At 35.5% G+C, this 23,189-nt stretch overlaps 1 protein-coding gene across 3 annotated transcripts in view; it reads right to left on the bottom strand.

The window, feature by feature from the left end:
- NCAM2 (neural cell adhesion molecule 2) overlaps positions 1 to 23,189 on the bottom strand; it is a gene marked incomplete at both ends in the record, with an annotated part of 277,979 nt that overhangs the window by 2,780 nt on the left and 252,010 nt on the right. For all 3 annotated transcript variants that reach the window (XM_082278750.1, XM_082278751.1, XM_082278752.1), the window contains 2 exons: positions 2,138 to 2,257; positions 6,557 to 6,761. In XM_082278750.1, coding sequence (XP_082134876.1) covers positions 2,138 to 2,257; positions 6,557 to 6,761 — 325 coding nt within the window. The remainder of the gene's footprint in view (positions 1 to 2,137; positions 2,258 to 6,556; positions 6,762 to 23,189) is intronic.

Genomic DNA, 23,189 nt, shown 5'->3' with positions numbered 1-23,189 from the left:
ACTTCTTAAATTGCATTTGAAGTTCTGAGTGTAATTTGCTATTATTCAAAATAATTCAATTAATTATTAAAAATATTTCATCTAATTTAACCTCAAGGCTTATCTTGTATACCTTTAAGACAGCCAGAATTAGTCATAATGAATCGCACCTTGTTTCATTGCCTTCCTGAAATGTCCTTGAAACTTTTCTTTCCTGCAAGCTAAGCTCTTCCCTCCAAGATCCCTGCTGGTCATCCTCACCCTGCCCAGCATGTGCCTTTCTGGCTGTTGTTGACGATATATTTTTGTGTTATTCCTACTGAGAGACTGACTTCTACTCTACGGCATCTTCCCTTTGTGCATCTCACTCATACTTTATATTGCTTCTCTGTTTCCTTGGCTATGACCTGTGTCTGAGTCAAAGGTCTTTCCATATTCCCCTGGTTCCAGTGGCCCTTCAGGTGTCCTGATTGCACCAACTCTTTTCATTTTTAGTTTTCCAAGTGACACTGTCCCAAATCCTTAGCTGACTTCTGTACAGCTGTGCCTTGGACTGCTGCTGCCTTTTATGGTTGTGAGGGAAGAAATTACCAAGAAGGAAACTGTCATCATTATTAATATCTCTTAGCAGTCCTATTTTTCCAAGGACATAATGCGCATCAAATCCTTACCAGCTGTTCCTATGAATTAGCTTTTTGGGGTTTTTTTGCTGGTGGTTTTCTTTTTTTCTCTCATGACAGTGGGGACTGATTCTTTCCCCTCCCCTAAGACAATAATATATTTTTTATTTTAACTTTCTCATATTTCACTCCTGTCAGCTGTTCTAATGATTGTGACAAGCAGAAAGAAGTGAACTGGATCTTTCCTGGTACCATGTTCCCTGCTAGATGCATCTCATTTGCAAGATCCAGTGCTACAAATAGTCTTAAATCTTGAACAAACATGGACCTGGTGCTTTACCCACTAAAATATCCAAGGCTTGCAGGACTTGTACAATATTTACAACTACATTCCCCTGACTCTTCAGATAACTGTGGGCTCTGCACTGTGCCCCTGATTATAAATTCTAATATGAAGAGCAAACATATCAGTAGTCACTCAACAGATTCCATAATTATTTAATTAACACAAGTTCAAACTCTTTGTGCACAGCTTCTTCAAAGAACTATACAACTTTATGTGCATCTACTTAACATGCTCCCTATTTACTACAAATATCAATGGCAGCCACTAGCAAATCTTTCTTTTAATTAAAGGTTCTGGCTTTTACAGTTTTACATAATGGCAAAAAAGGAAATTTCTTCGTATTTTCAGGAAAGAAAAAGGCTGTTTCACAAAAACACCCTCTCCTTTTAAAGAACAACTATGATTTAATCAAATTATCAACAGATGAATTTCTATATTTACTACATAATCGTCTTCATAGACTTAACAGCTTGAAGATGTCATGAGGTAGGAGATTTTCACAATACATGAAAAGTTCTGGGCTCAAAGCAAAGAAAACTTAGAGGTTTCTTTAGTAATTTCATCCCTGGGCACAAGGCTGGTCCCATTATTCAGAAGGCAGCCAGAGTCTGTGAGCATAGCTGAGAACTGCGGTGCTTTCTGTACTGAGACAAGGTTGCAGGGACAGGAAGTGGGCATGAGGAAACAGAGCAGAGGCTGACCTTCAGCATGATTAATCCAATTACACTATGTGGACTTAATACTGAGCTATGCTCTCAGTTAAATGTATGAAAGCAGGAAGAGGCCACTCCAGTGAGGAGCTGGGTTTCTGAAGCACAGGATTCTTGTGCCCCATCTTCAGGATGTGTGTGAGGATGAGTGCGATACTCAATCTAAGGTAATTCCTGAGAATTAGGAGATTGTCTCCAGAGAGTAATTAATAATTGCTGGGTAGGTGGTAAAGATCAGGGGCAACCAAATGAAAAAAATCCTTGTACTGCTGTGCTCAGCCAGTGTATGCGAAGTACCACAATTTAGATTGATTATTGTAGAAACCAAACCAATCAAACCAACCCTACACTCACACACTGCACTGCCACAGCAGACCACTCTGGTGATGCTGTGTATCTCCCCGCAGAGTGTGGGAAGTCCAGTCTGTCCACACAGCCAAGAGCAGCTTCTGTGAAATGCCAGAGAGTATCAGGCTACTTACTCTGGTTCTGTGAGGGGAGTTGTCTCATTTGGCTCATTTACTGGACTCCCATCTTCATGGTTGGTAATTCTTTCATCCTCTGTTCTCATTTCCACTATCGGCTCTTTTGATCCATCTTTCCTAAAAATTATAAAAGAGGTTTAGTCTCTTACCATCACATTAACTACATATATTACACATAACGAATTACTAAGATCCCTTCTCTCAAAAGTTGGCAAAGAAAAGGCAGAACTAATTATCAGTGACTAACACCACCAAGACACATTTAACAGCGTGTTCCCAATTCCTTGAAGTCTTCAAAGCATCCTGTATCCATGGTTACTTCCCTAACTCTGTAAACATGATGAATTAGCATCTCAAAAGAGCATTTTGTTTATGACTAATAATAAGACGACAGCTTCTTCATGGGGATAGATGTAAACTTCCCTAACCTAGTATAATAACAATAGGACTTGATGCCTAGTTGTACTTGAAGTTTTCTGGCAGCGTTAAAGAGCCATAATGTGAATATATACACCACAAAAGTGTGCTTTAATCTCCTGAGATTGTGACAACCCCAGCTGCCATTCATGAAAAAAGCCCTTGTGTGGTAAAATGCGAAACCCTTCTGCTTTTACAGGTAGAAAAAACTGTTCCTATGTCATATTTCCCCCATTTTAGGAACAACTGCTAGTCTCTCACAAGTAAGTAAATGAATAAACGTTGTGCTAATTAGACAATGAATTATAAGGGAGATGGAGCAGTGAGTATTGTCATTATGATTTTGTTGGTAACCACAGAATCATAGAATAGTTTTGGTTGGAAGGGACTTTTATAGGTCGTGTAGTTCAATGCCCCTGCAATTAGCAGGGACATCTTCAAGAAAATCAGGTTTATCAGAGCTTCATTCAACCTGACCTTGAGTGTTCCCAGTAATGGGATGTCTACTACCCCTCTGGGCAACCTGCTCCAGTGTTTCACCATTGTCACTGTAAAATAGATTTTCCTCATGTCCAGTCTAAATCTACCCTCTTTCAGTTCAAAACCATCACTCGTTGTCTTTGTAAAAAGTCTGTCCCCATCTTTTTCCTAAACTCCTTTTCCAAAGGATGCAGAAAAGTCTCCCTAGAGCCTTTGCTTCTCCAGGCTAAGCAGCCCAAATTATCTAAGCCTGACTTCACAGAGAGGTGCTCCATCCTTCTGATCATCTTTGTGTCCTCCTCTGGACTCGCTCCAACAAGTCCATGTCTTTACCAAGGACTGCTGAGCTGGATGCAGCACTCCAGGTGAGGTCTCACTGTAGTAGACGGGCAGAATCTCCTCTCCTGAGCTTCTGGTAATGCTGCTTTTGATGTAACCTGGGACACCTTTGGCTTTCTGGGATATGAGCACTCATTGTTGGCTCATGTCCAGCTTTTCATGAACCAAGTCCTTCTCTGCAGGGATGCTCTCAGGAATGGGGACATGATATGGAAATAACACAGAAGTATTAGCAATACATACTAATTAGCAATAGTTACTAAAAGTATGAATTAACTTGCATACAGCTTTACTCTCAAAAGGCAGATCAAAGGATACCCAAGATATATGTATGTATTTCCATAAAGAAAAACTCTTTTGATACAAATATTTTATTCCTATATCCTGGAACTGCATCAGCTGCATTTACAAACAAAGGGTAACTGAGTTACAGATAAACAATCACTTTTATATTTAAAAGATTTTTTTTTCTGAACTGGGATGTTGTAGGAAGCCACCAGACTGCTATGGGCCACATCAAAGACCTGGATAAATTCTTCTCTAATTCATATCTCACATTTTCATACTGTTTCTTCAAGATAATGGATAAAACAGGCTTTTGCAATAGGAAGTATCAGGAAAACTCTACTGTCCTCTGATAGGTATCCTTAATGAAAGTCTCTGTAGGTTAATAAGAATGTCACCCACATAGAAATTGTGTGGAGGAGAATTAATGGGTAAAAGTCTAAAAGACTTCTGTCTATTAAAAAAGCCCCAAGCTGCATGTGCTTATTTATCTCTGTGGGTGACATTTAAGATACACAAATGGATACAAAGCTCATTTTGGTAAATGATGCACTTAACTTTCATAGCTACCTTCTATCTGCGAAAAGATTAGGGATCTAAGTTGGACTGGTGGATGGGTTGGTAAGTTCTGCTTAGTTTGTTGATACATCTACAGTCTTACAAACAGTATTGCATGACAAAAAGCTTGAAAAAGATGTTATTTGTGACCAGCATTCATGCATATTTACATGTATAAGGTACAAACTGTGTAACATTTCAAATTCTAAAGAAGGGAAAGTGATTTGTAGGAAATCCATCGTGTCATGGGTGTCTGTGTGTATGTTACATGCATTGTATCATCAGCATTCATTACATATAAAACATCATTGTTTAATATATGCATTTATATCTTACAATCAAAATGTAACCAAGAACCATATCATAAACCACCCAAAAATCCAGAATGCAAACTGAAATATTTAAAACTGGGAAATGTCAGTGTATTTTTGGGAATATCAGTTAACATGATATAAATTTAAATTTGACTCTTCAAGTCTGTCCTAGAAGTTTAGTCTGACAGTTTATTAATGCAGAGAACAGGCTAAAATAAGAACTGCCCCAAATATTTTAAGGTCTGACTGACTGAAGACCACTCTGACAAGGAAAGAAATATGATTAAATAACATAGTTGTTCTTGCAAAGAAGTGCAGTAGAAGAATTAATATGAAGAGACCAGCTCAACGCTTTTTTGGGACAGCATGGAATAGCATTTGGTTATAAGATGTTGATAACAAGGTATAAATTGCTGTCAAGTGACATTTGCAACTTTATCTCCCTAAGGTCTTCCCATTCAGGAGGGTCTGTACACCAATTTATAGTTGGCCACTCCTTGAACAGGAAACTTAAAGCATAAACTGAAGTGCTGTGCTCAATAGGAAAGGACAGCTGAGTCAGAGTCAGAAGTTTCACATATTGATTCTATTGATCTGGACAGGCTGGCTTCACACGATGGAAAAAATACTGCTAGTCTTTCTCTCACTGTCAGGTGTGGAGAATTAGGAAACAGCTATTTTATGGCATTACTTCTATTTAGAAGCAGTATTTGATATAAATTCTCTGTGTTCTCTCACAACTGGTTTTGTTCTGTGGAGCTGTTTCTGAAAGGGAACCTCTTTTAGAAGAACCCAGCCCAACCCATGTAGTCAAGTTACATAAGACACAGCCTGAAACCAAATAGCCAGAGTTAAACCCCCAAGAGACACTTACACTGCAACTACTGGCAATGGAGACACCTGCTCAGCTATGAATAATGAGGGCTGCAAGATTTAGTGTGCTCTACATCCATCTGAAGATGGATGGGATCTAGGAAGCTGCAGAACAATGAACTGTAAGGCCTGACTGTTGGGAGAGGCGCATAGGAATTGGGCCAGTAAATGTTATTTAAACCACACACAGACAGCATTCTCACAAATATTACAATGTATGTGTAAGTTGGCTACCAGATGAACAGGATGAGGAAATTATGCCTTTTTTCTAGTAAAAAAAATGGAACTGTTTAAAATGAAAGATCATAAGTAATCTTTTCTCCAGTTTACCTACTGAAAACTCAGTAAATGTTAGGTCTCTAAAGTGTGATCATTTTATGTAATCAGTACTTGAACTGTTTTGCCAGAGATCTCACTATCCACTCTAATAATTTAAGAGACCATATTTTCACATCAATGATCAGCTCATTCAATTTGTGTGATGGAGTAGCCACTACAGAATATCTTTGTGAGAATCAGTATTGTTTATTTCCCACTCATGTTTAGCAATCATTGACTGTTGCTATGAAGAACAATCACACTCACCACCGTTTCACCCACAATCCAACTCAGCACTCCTATTAAAAAAAAAAAATCAACAAGACCTTTCATTCCTCATGTCTACAGACAAGAATCAAGATTTCCCATCAAGTGCTATACCTGAGAAGGAAAACTCTCTCACAGATTTTCTATAACACCGTGTCCTTCACTCCTAGATTTACTGGTACTGTCACAACCATAGGCTGAGTTTTTGGGTGTTAGCAGCTCAAAGAGGGATTTGCAGAAATGGATTTACAATGACCTTATACCTGTTTCTCATGAACCAAATATGTGTCTGTAACTATTTCTGAATTACAATTGATTTCCTTTGCATCAAGCTGGACAAAGAGGTCATCCTAAACTGAGCTACAGTGCATTCCTTTTTTGTGTCTCAATTTTTCTTTTAAAGGCAATAAACAACCTACACACTTCAGAGCAACACTTTTTCAAGTAGTAGAAGCATTTTATTAATTCCCTTTGCAACACCACAAAATGGCCATAAAGTTAATGTAAGTTGGACAGCCAACTTTTTCTTTTAAGGATGTTTCCAACACAGGTGATTAATACTCACAAGTAAGCAGCTTTTCCTTCTTCCAGTTCTTTACTTTTTCCACTTGAACCACTCTTTTTCCCGCAGATCCTCCTGGTGATGCACATGAGCAGTCCACATTGTCGTACAAAGAAGCAGCTAACATCAGTCACAACCAGGATTAACAAAAGGGCTGCCACTCCCAGGCCAATGACAGCACCAAGTCCAAGACCATTAAAAAGAGTGTCTTGAAGGAAAGAAAATTAACACTTATTAATAACATTAATCCTAAAATAGCATTTTCTAAGACGTTGGTCAGGAGACTTAAGAATGTTTAGGAATGAACCATTCAGAAATTACTGGAAATAACCAGTCCTGATGATTAAGCATATATAGTACCTCATTAAAATAATAATTAAAAAAATACATAATATTTTCCCATTGCCAAAATTCTAATAAGTCCACAGAACACAAATGGCATTATTTAATAAAAATAATATCACATTTTAACATTCCATGACTAAGAGTATCAATAAGCAGCATAAGGAAAACATTTAAAATGTTCAACATGAACATTGATATAAGTTGTCATTTTCTACATTTCAAATACAACTAATTAGTAGTGGTGCTAAGCAGAACTACTGAAAGGTTTAAGAGACTGTGAAAACAGTATTTATTCTTGTAATTTTCTGATGTAGAGTGAAAAACAATTCAATCTGTTTAATCTGCAAACAGTTGCACACACTTAGTCTTAAATAATTTAATATGTCTAGAACTCTAAAATGGAGAAGTAAATACTTTTTTGGAAAGAAGGGGAACATTTTACTTCTTAAGCAATTTAATATGGGGGAAAATATGCGTATCATCAAATGATTATAGGATTAGGACCTCATCTTGTTTAGTCTGGTACCTGAAAATGCAATCATACACTTCAAAATAAACCTATTCCACACCTGATTTTGCCTTCTGTGTTTGAATTATGAAAGCTGATGTTTAGCTAATTTTACTTCATTACAAATCTTGGGAAAAATATTTTAATGTTTTGCCTTGGTTGATATTCCCATGAGAGCAATGCTACAAACCCTTTTGGACAGTGTGATTCCCAGGAGTCCGTGAACTCAGATGACGCTAATACAGGAGAGGACTTGTATCTGATCAAGAACTAGGGGAATAAAGCCATCTCAGTAAAGGCCCATGCACCCAGCTAATTCAAGAAGATGCCAAACCAGCTCAGAAATTGGCCAGTGACAATTGCCTTGTATGAGACTGGGCTGAGCAAACCCCAGGGAGTGGAACTGGGCATGTTTGCCCATGGGTGTTGCACATCAGCATTGCTTCCCTGGCACTCCCATGCCCTGGAGTGATGCCTGAGTCAGCATCACTCACTGGGACATTTCCATCTGCAGCTCTGCCTGTTGCCAAAGTAAGAGTGAGATTATTCTGACCGGAGATTGCTTGAATCCTGTTGTAACAAACACCGAACCATTACATAATGTAAGATAATATAAATAATTTAATTGGGTTATGGATATCATCTTCCTCTTCTTTCTCTTCCGACCCCCCATAAACACCACAGATTGTTTTCAAATTAAGCATAGCATTTAAGCTTTCATATTTCTGCTTAACTAATTTTAATGATATCTTTACCATTTCAAATATAATTTGAAAGGTTTTCTAAATCAATAAATATATATTCTTAGTCTAGTCTTTGTTTAGAACTCCAAAATGGAAAAATAAAAACTTTTTTGAAAAGAAGGGGAACATTTTACTTCTTAAGCAATCGATTTCATTGTCTATTGTATGGGTCGTCTATTGTTATGGGTTGATAGAAATGTTCTTCAAAATGTTATTATGCAATAAGCTAGAATTCAATGTATATATTCACATGGATGGATAAGCAGAAAACCAGACATTATTTCAAAGTTATTTTCCTTTGTTCAAAAAGACTTAAAAATCACTACATAAATTATAAAAGCAATGGTGCAGCAATGAAATGATGTATCATTTATGCATTGCCCCATCAGCAATGTTGGCAGTTGATGTTTTAAATTAATTTCCTTTTTTAAACATTTCCTACTTAAATATTATAATTTCTGATACGTCTTCCAAAACTTTCTTTATTCCTATATCCACCCACCTATTTGGTGACTTCCTTCGTAACCTTCAGGGATTTTTTGTTTACCAGTCTGAACTGTCAGGAAGATGTAAGTAGATATTTAATTCCAGTTTGTTAAAAAGCTCATATATTTCAACTGATATAATACCAGTAAATTCTATAGTCAGTTTTAGAGACTTAGTACAGTGAATCTCTGTACTTTCTCAACCACCAAACAGAATGTGAAGGAGAAAAATTAGGGTAATTTAATCCATATTTTAAAAGCAATTCAGGGTTTTTTCTCAGGTTTAGTTTTAGGACTTTTTTCTTAATGCACTGTTAAGAAGTCTTTACTACGAAGAAATACATTTTTCACTGCTGTGAACAGCACTTTCAGTGTCCTTGGAACACTGTGAAGTGGCAAGGTTCCCATTCTAAGTGATTCAGTGACAGAAATGTCTACACAGTACTTTCACCTGCAAGTGAAGGAAATGTTTACAGTCACAATATTGCTCCTCTGTATAATATTTGCCATAGTTACAGGGGAGACTCTGTTTTTCAGTTTTAATCTTCTTGGTGTGGGTGAGACATCTGAGACATAAGTATTTGACTGTTGCATATTTCTTCATCTCTTCAGGTTGATGATTTCCTTTACATTCAGCATTCCCCATCCTTACTACTGCTCTCCCCGTCCCAAGTCATATTTTTCCTACTTGAAACCCTTTTGTTTCTGCAGGTTTCTGTTTCATAAGTCTGATTTCCTAAAATTGTCAACACTTTTCCAACGTTTCTCTCCTTTATCCCCCACACCCCAAAAACTGACAGGAGCGTGGCCAAATCCAGTGGTGGGGTGAGGAGCATGGTGGCGATCAGCCTTCTCATCTGCCTGAGGATCTTATGTACTTCTGAAAGCAGGTAGAAACTGGGCTGCCTTGTGTTTTAAATCTGTGTTATGGTTTATCTTTAATCTTAATGAAAACATATAAAATTATTTTTTAGAAGTTCATCTGTGGCTTAATTCTGTTCTTTCTTAGATTACTTTGATTTTGTACTTGACTATCTGCTCCCACAAAAGTCAGTTGTAAAACTAATCCCAACTACTGTTAAAGCAGATTAAGACCTCTCCTGACTGGTTTCATAAAACATATACTAATATATACAATTTCAAAACAATGGGAATTTTTTTCTTTATATGTTATGACATTAAAAAAAGTTCTAATTCTGTGACTGGATGAAATATTAATGTCATAGTACAAACAGCCTTCCCACCAACTTTGAAAAGCAATTTGTTATCAAAAAATTGTTGCATTAAATATTATTATTATCATTATTGTTATTGTTATTTTTATTGTTATATTACAGAAGCTATTTTAAATATTTGGGGTTTTTAGTTTCCCGGTATGTACCAAACAGACTCAAAATAGTAGTTCTACTTTGTGCTCAAAATAACGAAGTATTTATGCATTATACACCTTTTTATTTTCCTAGTTGAAAACAAACTTATTTTAAATCATAAAAATTCAATGTTAATGTGAGAGAATCGGTTCTTAGAAATTTTTTGAAAATGTTTATTGTATACCTGACTTAGTCATCTAACTACAGAGGGCCATTTAAAACTGCTTGATTAAAAAAAAAAAAGGAAATTGTAAATTCTATAGTTCTGAATGAGTTTTAATTAGAATTTGTCAAAAATATGCAAAATTTAAAATGATATGGTTTTGTTATACAGAATGTGGCATAAATAATGTAATACCTTGCCATGATGATGAAGGAAACTGACAACTTGAAAGACACTTTTTTCATCCGCTTCTTCAAATAAGTGCTCCTCAATGAATACTTACGGAAATTAAAAAACTTTCAGAAATGAAAAAAATTAGCTAAAAAAAAGCCCGAAGCAAGTTTCTACAAATGTCATTGAAAGTTTTGGCAATTTTCAAGTTCTCTCTTATTGAATAAGTTATGTTTCTAACAATTTCTAATAAGATAATTGAACATCTTTGGAGAAATCATTATTTGATAAGAAAGAGGAATGAAGAGCTTTGGGAAGTAAACCAGAATTTTCCAGTGCAAAGAATTAAATGAAAAGAGAAATTTTCTGGACTCTCAAATATAAGTTCAGACTAAATTCCTTTAAGGGTTCTGCACCAGATCCTCTAAGGGAAGCAGATCAAAAGGGAGAATCACCATCTATGCATGTATACAGAAACAGAGAATGGTTTGGGTTGGAAGGGACCTTAAAGCTCATCCAGTTCCAAATCCCCTGCCATGGGCAGGGACACCTTCCACTAGACCAGGTTGCTCAGAGCTTCATCCAACCTGGCCTTGAACACTTCCAGGGACAGGGCATCCAGAGCTTCCCTGGGCAACCTGTGCTATTGTACAGGTACACTTTATACATGGCAAACTAAAGCTTTTGTTTCTGCACAGGAACCAAACATGCAACATTGATATATTTGGACTGATGTTACATGAACGTATGTCCTTTGAGGTGACAGAATTTCTCTGTGCTCTTACAGAATCACATCACATATATTCAATTACTGGTACAATAAAATAGTAATTGCAAGCTTTATGACAAGTACTCTACGTGAGCTGGGGGGTTGGATAAGGTGATGTCCAGATGTCCCTTTCAGACCTTCAGTGATATTAAGTTTTGTTGGGACAAAAAAGCAAGTTATCACCTTCCTGTGCATTATTCCCTTCCCTCCTCCTTAGCAGGCATGGATTGAAGTTAAGATGAAAGACAGATAAATATCCAAAGCTACCTTTTACAGTAGCTTTGAGTTTTTAAGGAAAAAAAGCAATGGTATAAAATACTTTCCTAGCTTATAGGGTAACACCTGGCTGCTACATATGCATGGCACAGAGTTATGATACATATTTCTCCTTTCTTTCAAGTCAGTCAGAAGATAAAGTAAACTGCTCTCGAGCTAAAGTAAAAAAAGTGAAAATTATGAACTAGAGGGTGAAATTGAAAAAACCTGCACTGGGTCATGGCAGGAAAAAACCCATTCTTGTTTACCATGTTGAACTGCACTTTTGTATTGACCCTTAAAAGTGTGCCCAACCATGATGGTTATTTCTGCACTGCCTCTGAATATTGTCTTTGATTTTATATCTGATCTGGAACTTTTCCTAGACTCAAAGGCTTACAAAATGCATATACTTATACAATACCTCTAAAAAGACAGAAAATATAGGTCTTAAAATTATGTATCCATTGATGAGCACCAAATAAATCATAATGCAGTACCAAAAAATTAAACAGCTGTATGAGATTTTTACCAGTTAACAGTAAAACAGTTGCAGGCCATGACCATTGCTAGAACAAGTTCTACCAAGCTTAAGATCTGGAGAGAGAAAAAAACCCAAACATATTCATATCTGAAAAATAAGCATATCATGAGCAAAACTACAAAGGCAAATCCCAAAGAATTTACTAGAAGTATTACAGAATTCCAGACAAGAAACATATAACTACAGCACAAGGCCATCACAGATACAAAAATATATGAAATGTGTATAGAATACTTTAAGGTGAGTGTCACAGGCAGGGTATTGTGAATAACCAAAGGATGGTTTTTCATTATATCTGATATCTGTATTTCACTGTCCTTAAATGCTTTGCATTTCCTTCATTGAAAATGGATGCATCTAAATTGTGGGACTTGCACAACTTTGCCACTGCATGCTAAAGTATCTTCCTCTCTCATTTTCCAACAGGAAATGTCCAAGAGGGGTTTAAAAGAGCTGTTGTATGCTCCAGCTTCTTTGCTGTGACTGATCAGGATGCAAGGACTGTGGGACACCTGTCAAATGAAGAAGGAACTCTGTTTTGAGTAGCATGTTAAGGTAGCACATACTCAGCGTTTTTACAGAAATTAGAAGAGAAACTTTATCTTTGCTTTGCACAAGAGCTTGCCATTGCTGAACTCCTCTTCTTTACTGAGATAAAAATCATGGCAGGGAAAAAGAAGTGAGGAACCAATGATCCCTCCTCCCTACCCAAAGAAGCTCCAATACTTTGGCTGCCACATCCAGATCTGCATGACCTGTTTTTAGCAATTTACATCAATAAAACTTGGCTTGTGAGCCAGGTAAGTGCCCAGAAGCATCATGTCTTCCTTCAAATGAAATAAACAAATCACTACATTTGCACAATCAACTTGCAAGAAATCATTAGGATTCTATGCAACATTTAATGGGGGACTGTTTGATGCGAAAGGGAATGTGACAGTAAGGAGCATTCTTTTCTATCCCATTCCTTAATACAAAAAGATGCTAACAAAGCTATAATCGATATTAACTGTAATGCTTTTTCTTCCTCAGTGATTTTTCCTATAACTCTCTGCTAGGACAGATACTGCTGAAGGGCAGTGGACAAACACATGGATGTGTGCTCTGCGCTGCATGACTGAGTAATGTGTGACACTCAACTTTGAAAAATAAGGAGACAGTACTACTGGCTTCCTCTAACTTTCTTCCACTTGTAAGTGACAGATCTTCATTGTCTCCCATCTCAGATGAAATCTGAGCCAGAGTGAGTCAGGGGAGCCTGTGGTGCCATTGGGACTAACAGTTATACAGATTTAGCTACTGAAATAAGTGCATCTAAAATGTACTTTTCTGAGGCTTATCTAAGTGAAGGAGTTTTTCTTCATTATGGCTGAGATTGTCTTGCCAACAAGTTTTCTGAAATGGATTTTTTCCTTTAAATTTTACAGGAAAATGTCTTGTATTATGACCCTCTCAGGATACTGAGTAATTAGGCCTTGAGTTCTTATTTACTCTAATGGCCCTATACAACATTTTTCATAGGAGGGTGTCTCAATAGACATACATGCAATAGCTAAAGAAAAGAAATGTAATGTAAATAGCAGCTTGAGTGTTTCTGGCAACAGTGTCTTGTCTGTGGCCATTGAGGAATAACAAGGGGAAGGAAAGAAAAAAAAGCTTTCTTTACTAGATAAAGCATGCTGTGTTGTGGAAATGTTCTCTGGAGTTGTTATTTACTATATTTTTAAGCAAAGTTTTTTTAAAAAGATTCCTTGCATAATCAAACTATCCCTAAGCAGACTTTAGTAGCATTTCTAATACAACTAAAGAGTTATCAGGTTACAGCTACAGCCTCTTTTTTCATGTATTTACTCAGACACCATAGTAAAGGGTATTTTTTTAGCATTGCTTCCTTCTATGGGAAGCCCCAGAAAAATGCAGGCAGAGACACCCCAGTCCTCCTGTGCCTTGAGAGGGAAAGGCTGCACTGTGGCATTCATGGCATCAGCACTGTACCCAGGTTTTCAATAGACTTGGGGAAACAAGTTTCTTTGTCCTGGTTTCCTCCACTCAAACTGACAGCAGATTTACTGAACATGTCTCTTGGAGGAGTTTCTAAGAACCTCTGCAGATTAATTAAGATTGATGTGAGTATCGAGAACATACACTTATGTGTGGTTTCAGTACTACTATTGCATAAAAGGATAAATTATTTTAATTGCTTCATTTAGGAGAATTCAAAATCATGCTGTGCACATACAACAGAGACATGAGAAATTTTTGCATCTTTATAGTGGATGACAGCTCTAAGCAGAGTACTGTAGCCAGCAGATCTGAAAAAGAGTCAAACTATCCTGGAATTGTATTTAAATTGAGAAAGTATTTCAGGTTTGACTGCACTTTCTTTAAGACATGTAAATTTAAACACAAAAGTTTTGAGAACTAATACTTGGAAACATTTTAAATATATAATTATTTTATAGCATTAGCTACAAAAAGAGCAGTTTAATATTAGAAGTGCTGCCAGTGTATGGTGCATGTTTTTACTTGAAAATGTTAGACTGCTACAACTGCAACTTCCACCAGAGTCCTGCTTGGTAGGGTATATCTTTTCCCAGTATTAAAACATCTGCCTTTGGGGATACAACTTCCATCAGGCAGATTAAATCACAATGGATCAAGCTCAGGCTGCATATTTATACAGACATTGCATATACTTGCTCCATTAGTGCAGTAGCATGGCAGCCACCTAATATGAACCAAACTTAAAATTCAGGAATTCTAATTTCATTGACTTTGATGTTTGTGGTGGGGGGGTGGTTTGTGTGTTTTGTTTTTATTTTTGGTTTTGGTTTGTTTTTTTTTCTTTTTTTTAATATTCACTATTGGATAAAACACTGTAAAAAAAAATAGATACAATGCTAAAAAATCTCTTCAGATACAAAATACATCATGTAGATAGTACAAGTAAAAAAGAGCATTTATCAGCAATAAAGAAAATACAGATAGAATTGCTTTAAGTCAGTTTTCTTTATTACAAAAAATGAAGACAGAAGTTGCATGAGCAAAAATGAACTTTGAACAACAGATGAAAGACACACATAGTTACATACATTTCTTGACATTGTGTTTGGAAAGGCGCTGAGGGACATCACAGTTACACCATGCACACATTCTTCAGGGAAAAAGCAGAGATGACAACAAGTACTGCATGCATGAAAAAAATCAGAGGAGCAAAATGGTAGCGAATTATGAACAAGATAAAAATAAGCAATGTTTCACAAATTAAAATTAACTACTTTAAATCCAGATTTTTTTTTCTTGCCTTTCACACTGTTTTTGAAAACAGAAACTTACAGATGTTGCAGTGTATCCAATATTTTTCACAGAATTAGTTTTTAGTACATTGCATGTATTTTCATTTGTAATTCTGTTGGAAACATACATTGAGAAAGATTTACTTTGCTTCTATTACACTTATGTATTAATGCATTTAATACATGCATTAAAATTAAAATGTTATGTAAATAAAATATGCACTGGAAATTGCCTCTACAAAAATGTTAAACATGTAAAATAAATATACAGAACCGTTAATAAGAGTATTATACAACATAATGGCACTATGGTGGCAAGAACTACTACCATTTCTTGGAACTTCAGAACCTATAGTAAATGAACAAAAATGGATTTTCCTATCTCAGTTTCTTGCTCTAGTTGTAAAATATCTAAACTTAGCATAGCTCTCAAGTGTACAGCTTACGTGCAGCTACTGTTTCTAAGCAGGAAAAGTTGATTGATCTCTACACTTGATATTTGATGCCATCAGCTTTATATTAAGATGTCATTGACATTAAAGGGAAAAGGTGACTTTCCATCACTTTTACATTATGTCTGATAAATATGTAGCGATGGAAAACTGAACATTCCTTATATGCCTGAAGAAAACGTATGGATGAAGTAAATGTGATAAGCATAAATGAACCCTAAATGTAGCAAAGATTTCAGTGATGCTATTATAGACCTCAGAAGCTACATTTCTCTCTATAATATTCAACTTGCTTTCTAAAAGTAATATTTTCTTTCTCCTTTGCTCCTAAAATTCCTGAAAAAATTAACAATCAGAAATCATCAGCATACTGGACAATAGGTAGAGAACTGGCAACTACTAGCACAATCACAAATTGTATATGAACTTCCATTATGTCTTAAAAAAGCCCCACCCTGTTTTTTCAGGCTTAATTAGTTTAACTTCACGTTTGCATATACATTTGAGTGGTGCCTATGCAGGTTTCCATGATGGAAAGAGAGTACATGGTAATACCCTGAAAACTGACTGAGTATTGGTCATAAGGTTACGTGTGCAATTAAATCACCACATCTGTTTATCTTTTAAATAACTATTGTTCACATGCATATCATATTTTTTGCATCAGTGCTTGGCCTTATACTTTCACAAGAAAATTAAATGGAATGTATTTTTGTTATTTGGTAATAGTATGTTTTGTACACTTCATAAAACCACTCAGAAGTTATATTTTATTCACAATGTATACAATATACATGTCTATTTCTGGGCAGTATTTTTCCTATTTAGAGAGACAGCAATTTATATTCTAATAACCCTACAGCAGTAAATAAAGGATTGCATTTGAAGATGCATTATGTAAATACTTTGATTTGTGAACAATTTGTAAATGTTAGGAACTTCTCAAAACTCTGGAAAGAAGAAAAACAACATATAAAATCTGATTAGGAAAGAAGCCAGCCTTAGACTCTAAAGGTTGTAAATCAGAACATTTTAAAAATACTGTTCCTTAGAGATATACTGCTGTATCACAGAATAATCATTACCCTTTTTAAGTTTCTGTGCCACCAATTTGGATTTAAGGCATAAGTTCAGCACAGAATATTTTAGGACTTCATTCTTACAGACAGTTTAATATTAGCATTTCAAAATATGTGACAATGTTAAAAAAATGGTAACATTTTACACTGTCAGTCATAAGACCTAAAATCCCTTTTACAATTACAACATTTAAAGGAACAAATTTACTTATCTAACATTTAAATACTAATGTCAGCAGTATATTGAATTCAATTTGTGAAGACATATTTATCATTTTAATAGAGTTTAAATTACAATTTTAAGCTGTTCAGTCTATACCTATGAATTATAATTTAATTTGAAAATGTCTTTGTTCATTTTTTCCTCGTTGTCTGTAAGAAACTAAGATTTCAAAATCTTCTGTATATTCCCACAGATTGTCCAAAATACTGTAAAATAATCTAACACATTGTTTTTAAAGATACAATTAGAGAACACTCATAAAGAGAACTACAAACAAAGCTGTGTTAGTTATTCGTCTGAGGAGATATATGACAACCCAAGGACATTAATCTCTTCCACTTTTTCTTTCTCATTACAGAGGTTTTGGGTCACTGCCCAGAACTGCCTGGCTCTGCAGTCACATAATCCCTATAATATTGGCTTAACTCGTCCTCTTTGGAATTTGATGGGAAGAGGAGGGCCAAAAGAAAAGGATCACATTCAAAGTACTTGATAACCTCAAAATACAAAGCACAGAATAATTTAAATTGGAGCAGACCTAAAGTTTCTCTCAGTTAACAGAGGAAATTTATGTAGTTTCCAGCTGAAGCTACTATCAGTTGGAAAAAAAGATAAGTGATCCAAATTTGTCTCTTTATCCCACTGGCATTGTGACACAGGATAAAAGCCAACTTGCCATTTATAATGTATATTTAGCTTCTAAAATTTCTCAAGGCTTTTCATTATCTCCTTCACTGTATGTTTGGAGAATTCACAGTTGATCAGTCTCTGCGCCCTAATTCCTATCTTGTCTTCTTATATACTTATCTGCAGTGTTAGAATGACTTGATAAGATAATAAATTTTTAGCTCATAAAGAGCTCTTTAAATGTCTAACCAGAGCAGAAAAATTATATGGGAATTTTCATTTTTCTGCTTTAATGCATACCTGCAGTAGTGTCTTGTCTTGCTTTACTAAAAAAAGTAAGAAGAGTGACGAGTATATGGAAGGTGAAAATATGTTAGACAACATTTAGCAGAATACCATTAAGGTTTAAAATTTTAGAAAATTAGGAAAATGCTACAAAATAAGGAAATACTGGGATCAGACCATCTGTACAACCTTATAAGACCCTGTTCTATTTTTCAGTTTATGAGACAAGTTACTCAAGACTCTTTAATCGAAGGGCAGGTGCTCATTAGGTTTGATTGGATCTACAATTTGGTTTTCTTTACTGTTCTGAACAGCAACTGTGTGTCACAAGAGAAGATTCTGTTCCCTCATGTGCATGCAGTGCCTGTCTTACAATGGAACCAGAATGCAAAAGGGATGTGACTGCAAAGAGGAGCCCCTAGAAGGAATTTGCTACTGCCCTGGACCAAAAGGGAACCCCAGTGTTTGTGCACAACTGAGCTCCTGCAGACTGAGAAAGATCTCCCAGCAGCAGTTTGTAGTGTGCTTGTGCTGTGGGTTTCTTTCCCCCTTAGCATCTACTACAGCATCTACTTACTAAATATTAGCCAGACATCAGTTCTCTGATGGTAAGAAGAGATATCCTTGCAGTTCTTTCTGTTTTGTTACCACAGAAAGCAGTAGTGACAATAGTGACAACAACAAACATTTTCACTACCTGGATTTTCAAAATGGTCAGAGAAAAAAAATAAAATCTCTTGCAAAAGTTCCTGCCCAAGGTGATCCTTTCACTAAAAATACATTTAGCATTAGCAACAGCACTTGTCTGAGTTATACTCAATTGAAAATATGTTTTCAGATCTAAAAGGTTTTGGTTACTTACATGTAGCTGGTAATTCCAAACCCACTGTAACATAGTTAAAATTAAATTTTCATTGAAAATATTATCCAGCCTTCATTAGTTACTGCCTCTTGGTTCAATAAGCACTTAATAATTTAAAAAATAAATAGTTTATATTGGAAGAATAACACCTATACAACTACATTACAAAGTCAACACATATATTCACATTGTTTGTGCATGGGAAAATGGGCTTTCACCTGACTGACCTTAAATAGGAATCCAAAGTTTCAACTCCTATGAAATGAGAAGAGAAAATGTCTTTCTTTACCACACTATGCCAGGCACTTGTCAATGTAATTAATTTCAAAGTAATGTCATGGCATTAAGATAAAGTGACAGAACATAGTGGCAAGGGCCATGGAGGGAAGAGTGTCTCGACTTTACACAGTGAGAGATTTTCTGCAGATCACAATGAAACCAATGTTTTTTATATAGTAATCTTTTTCATTCCAGATACTTCATTACGCTAAATATGTGAATTATTTAAAAAAGTATTTCTGACCATAAATTAGTCTGTAGACTTGCACACATGCATTCTGAAGACAGCTTACTTGTGACATAGTCCAGTTTTCTAAAATGACTGTTATCTGGTTTAGATGAGGACAGGTTTTATTAATGATGTTCTAAAGTAAAGACTTCCAAAAATATTTTGAAACTGGGAAAAATCATCATAATCAATATTTCTTAGAAATAAGAAAGTGCTTTAACGGAGTGAAGATATACAGATACTTAAATTTGACCAATTAAATTCCAAGTTGTAAGATGATTTTTTTAAATGCCAAAAGGTATGAACTATAAGGAGGAAAAAAATCAACATGTACAGTTGATATAAATTTGTTATATTTAGTAACAATTTGAAGGGAATTGTCTTAAAATAAATATTTAATTCTACCTTAGCTTTAAAGTGCATTGCTTTCTTGGGTTATTGGGTATGCAACAGAGAAATGAACCATAATCTTAGAAAACTACATACATTTTAAAATCAAATATATGCAATAAAATATCTACATGAACTCTTACTAAATAATTTTTTTTTTTCTGAGGTTTTGTACATACTGCTGCAGAGCTCATAAGCCATGCTTTCAATGGGTAAAATAGGAAAAAATGCTTTTTCCATTTTTACTACAGGTCAAAATTGAACCCCTGGAGCTTCCAAGTCCAACAGATGCCAGGAAATGAAATGTGGCACCTTTGCAGTTACAAGAAGTGACTTTGGTGGGCAGGGACCTATTTTATGTCCTGAGGCATGGCAGTGGAGAGGCACAGAAAAAGTATTCGAAATGAAACACTACCAACTAAAACAATTAATAAATAATTAGCTAGGGAAGACATGCTTGTTAAAATCCATTAGAAAGTACAAAACATGTCTATATCACAGAAGCATAGAATGGCCTGGGTTGGAAGAGGCGTAAAAGATCATCCAACCCTCTGCTGTGGAGAGGGACACCTCCCACTAGACCAGGTTTCTCAGAGCTCCATCCAGCCTGGACTTGAACATTTTTTATTAAGCATAAAGTTTTAAGTACCTTGTGTCAGGAATCAGTGCAAGGAGAACCCTTTGGAAAGGATTAATACACAATGAAAATACTCTCCTGAAAGATGAATTGATATTTTCCAGGTATACCTGGAAAGTCATGTGACTGACAATGATAAGGTCTCTGCATGAATTTCTTATAATCGAAATCTAGTTGAGAAAATAGAATCAAATCACATCGATCAAATTCAGTAAGTCAGATTCTCCATGTTCTGCCAGACTGGATTGTCAAGCATCATCTGTTGAATTTGTCTCACCAGGTTTCCAAAAAGCCAGATGAAGAATTTTGCACACACAGACTGAAGTAATTATGCTATTTAGAATCTTGACTAGGAATGGAAACTTTGGAAGAACTATAGAAAAGTACAAATTTTTTACAGTCTGTGTTTATTTTGCTGCAAATAAAAAGTTAAGAGAGATAGGAAGAATACATTCTGCTTGCCTTATCAACAGTATAAAAACATGCACCAGAAACTTATGACTACAGTAAGAGAGAAAACAGCAGCACTCAGCTGCAGGGATTGGCCTCCATTTTCACGTCTAGTAGCTTCACAGCATCTATCTGTGTGGGTAAGAATTGTTATAGAAAATCAAGAGTGTGAAAAAGAAGTAAATTTTAGAAAAAAAAAAGTGGAAAAGTTGAGAAAACATGAAAAAGAAAGTATCGAAAGGAAAAAAAAGTGACAGTGGGAAAGAAAAAAAGAGAAAAAAAAGAAATTTACATTGTGCCAAAGACAGTCACTTGAAAGATATTACTCCAGCAGATACATCAAATTGTGATTAAAGCATAGATGGAATGGTAACCATTGAAGTACCCTGACCAAATCTATATGATATGGTACTCAAACTGTGGAAAGGGTGTACCTCCATAGCAGCAATGTGGTCTTCTACAGCAGTCAAAGTGGCAAACTGTTTGGGCTAATTTTAAAACAATTTCTTTAAGTGCTTAACCTGAAGCATGTTTCTTGCTTCCCCTTGAGACAATTCAGACAAGCCCATTATAAATACAATTTTTTTTGTGACTTTTGGTTGGAGGTACTTGGACTCACAAAACTGCCGTGCAACGCCTATCAGAAATAGTGACTGTTGACTAAAGCAAGGAGAAACAGCAGCCCATAGGCTGAAAGGAGAAACTAGAACTGTGTCAATAATTACACAAAAAGAAGGTTCCAATCATACACAAGAAGAGACAAGCTTGTTTATCTGTTTCTCTTTGCTAATGGCTTCATCTTGTTCCTGAATTATTGTAGGAGTTCACAATGGGCTGTGAAAACTGGCTTCAATAATATGGACACAGGTCCAATCAAAATATGAATGACCCATGCAATTAGCACATGCAGCTGGGTAATTAGATATTGACTTTAATACTGGTGTGGGAACAAAGTAGCTTCTTAGACATTCATGTCCTCACAGTATGTCTGGTTACAATTACAAAGTTTGAATATATTTTTTCCACAAATATTTATATTGAAGGTTCACTTTTTGGCAAATAATACAGTCAAGTTTATGCATTATGTAGTGTATTGACTAGATTTTTTTTCCAGCTACAGTGACACAAGAATTATATTTATAGTGACTAATATCAGTGTTTAATACTTTGAAAGAGACTTCAAAATAAATTAAAATGTAGAAAACCTTGTGCAGTATAAGCAATAACCTTGTTTAAATCTTTACTTTAAAACTGATTTAAGAAATTCTAATGGAAGCAGATGAAAACTATAAAGCTAAATACAGTCTTGTATGCATAATATTTAACCAATGCATTATCTTCTTATCACACAAATGACCCTGTTCTTGCCCAAATACACTTGTAATAACTATCACACGTAGATAACTATCAAGTAGAAAAGGCAGCAATATAAATAAACTAATAACAATTATGGACATTATTCCATTCTCGCCCATATTTCTACTGTGGTGTTTTCAATGATACATATTGTGTTCAAGCTGTTCAAAATTCACAACCAGTTCTTTTTCTTAGGAACTAATAATTTGGTCCATATACTCATAGAAAGAAACCCACAAACCCTGAGCACATTAAACTTCCACATTTACTTTAATAATTCAGCTTTTAAATATTTTTAGAGAATATATCTAAGCATTTCATCTTTTAATTGGCATTCAGGGTTGTTTTAATTATAAAGCATCACAATGCTAGCAGTTACCTACAACAAATAATAAGGATTAGAGTACTATACTTGTAAAGTGTGGCCTTGCACTTCAAAATTCAACATCTATAGTGATTTGCTTTTTTCCTCACAGCATTCAAAAAGATAAGCAAACTAAAATTCATATGATAAAAAAAATTTAATTCCTTTTGAAGCAGAAATTCTGAGAATAGAGAATAATTCCTTGGTTGCTGCTTTTCTGCTACGCAGTGGTAGTTACTGTCTGTGATAGCTGTACCGTAAGAATTAGATTTTATAAAAAATAGTGTACTTTTTTCCTATTAACATCTTTGATGGTACAGATAGAGCAAGCCTTTTTGCCTCTCTCTCTGCTTCATATCAAATAAGTTCTATCAATTTTAGTGAGAGATTTCTATCCCTTTTCATGTAATAACTTTGGTCTTGGCAGGGAATGGAGCAAAACGCTGGTTTTAGCCTAGAGCAAGAACACGCCCTATCTCTTTCAACGATGATCATCTCCGGGATTTGATGAGAAATAGCTCTTATTCAGCAAATTCTAGTATTGGTTTACAAAACAAAACCAAATAGGTTTTTTGTGGGGGCTGTTTTCTTTCTGAAGTTTTAGATATTAATCTGATTGGTGTGATTCCTACCAACTTCTGTTCTCAGAGCAGGAGATCTCAAAGATACATTTCATCTCTCTATTCTCTTCAGAAAATAACGTAACAAAATTATTCTTCCATCACAGCAATACCAGTTGAAGAATTTACACTTT

Source organism: Coloeus monedula (assembly GCF_965178545.1).
Source record: "Coloeus monedula genome assembly, chromosome: 3".
NCBI lineage: Eukaryota > Metazoa > Chordata > Aves > Passeriformes > Corvidae > Coloeus > Coloeus monedula.
The sequence above is the reverse complement of the archived record's forward strand: the minus strand, read 5'-3'. Positions and strand labels throughout refer to the sequence as shown.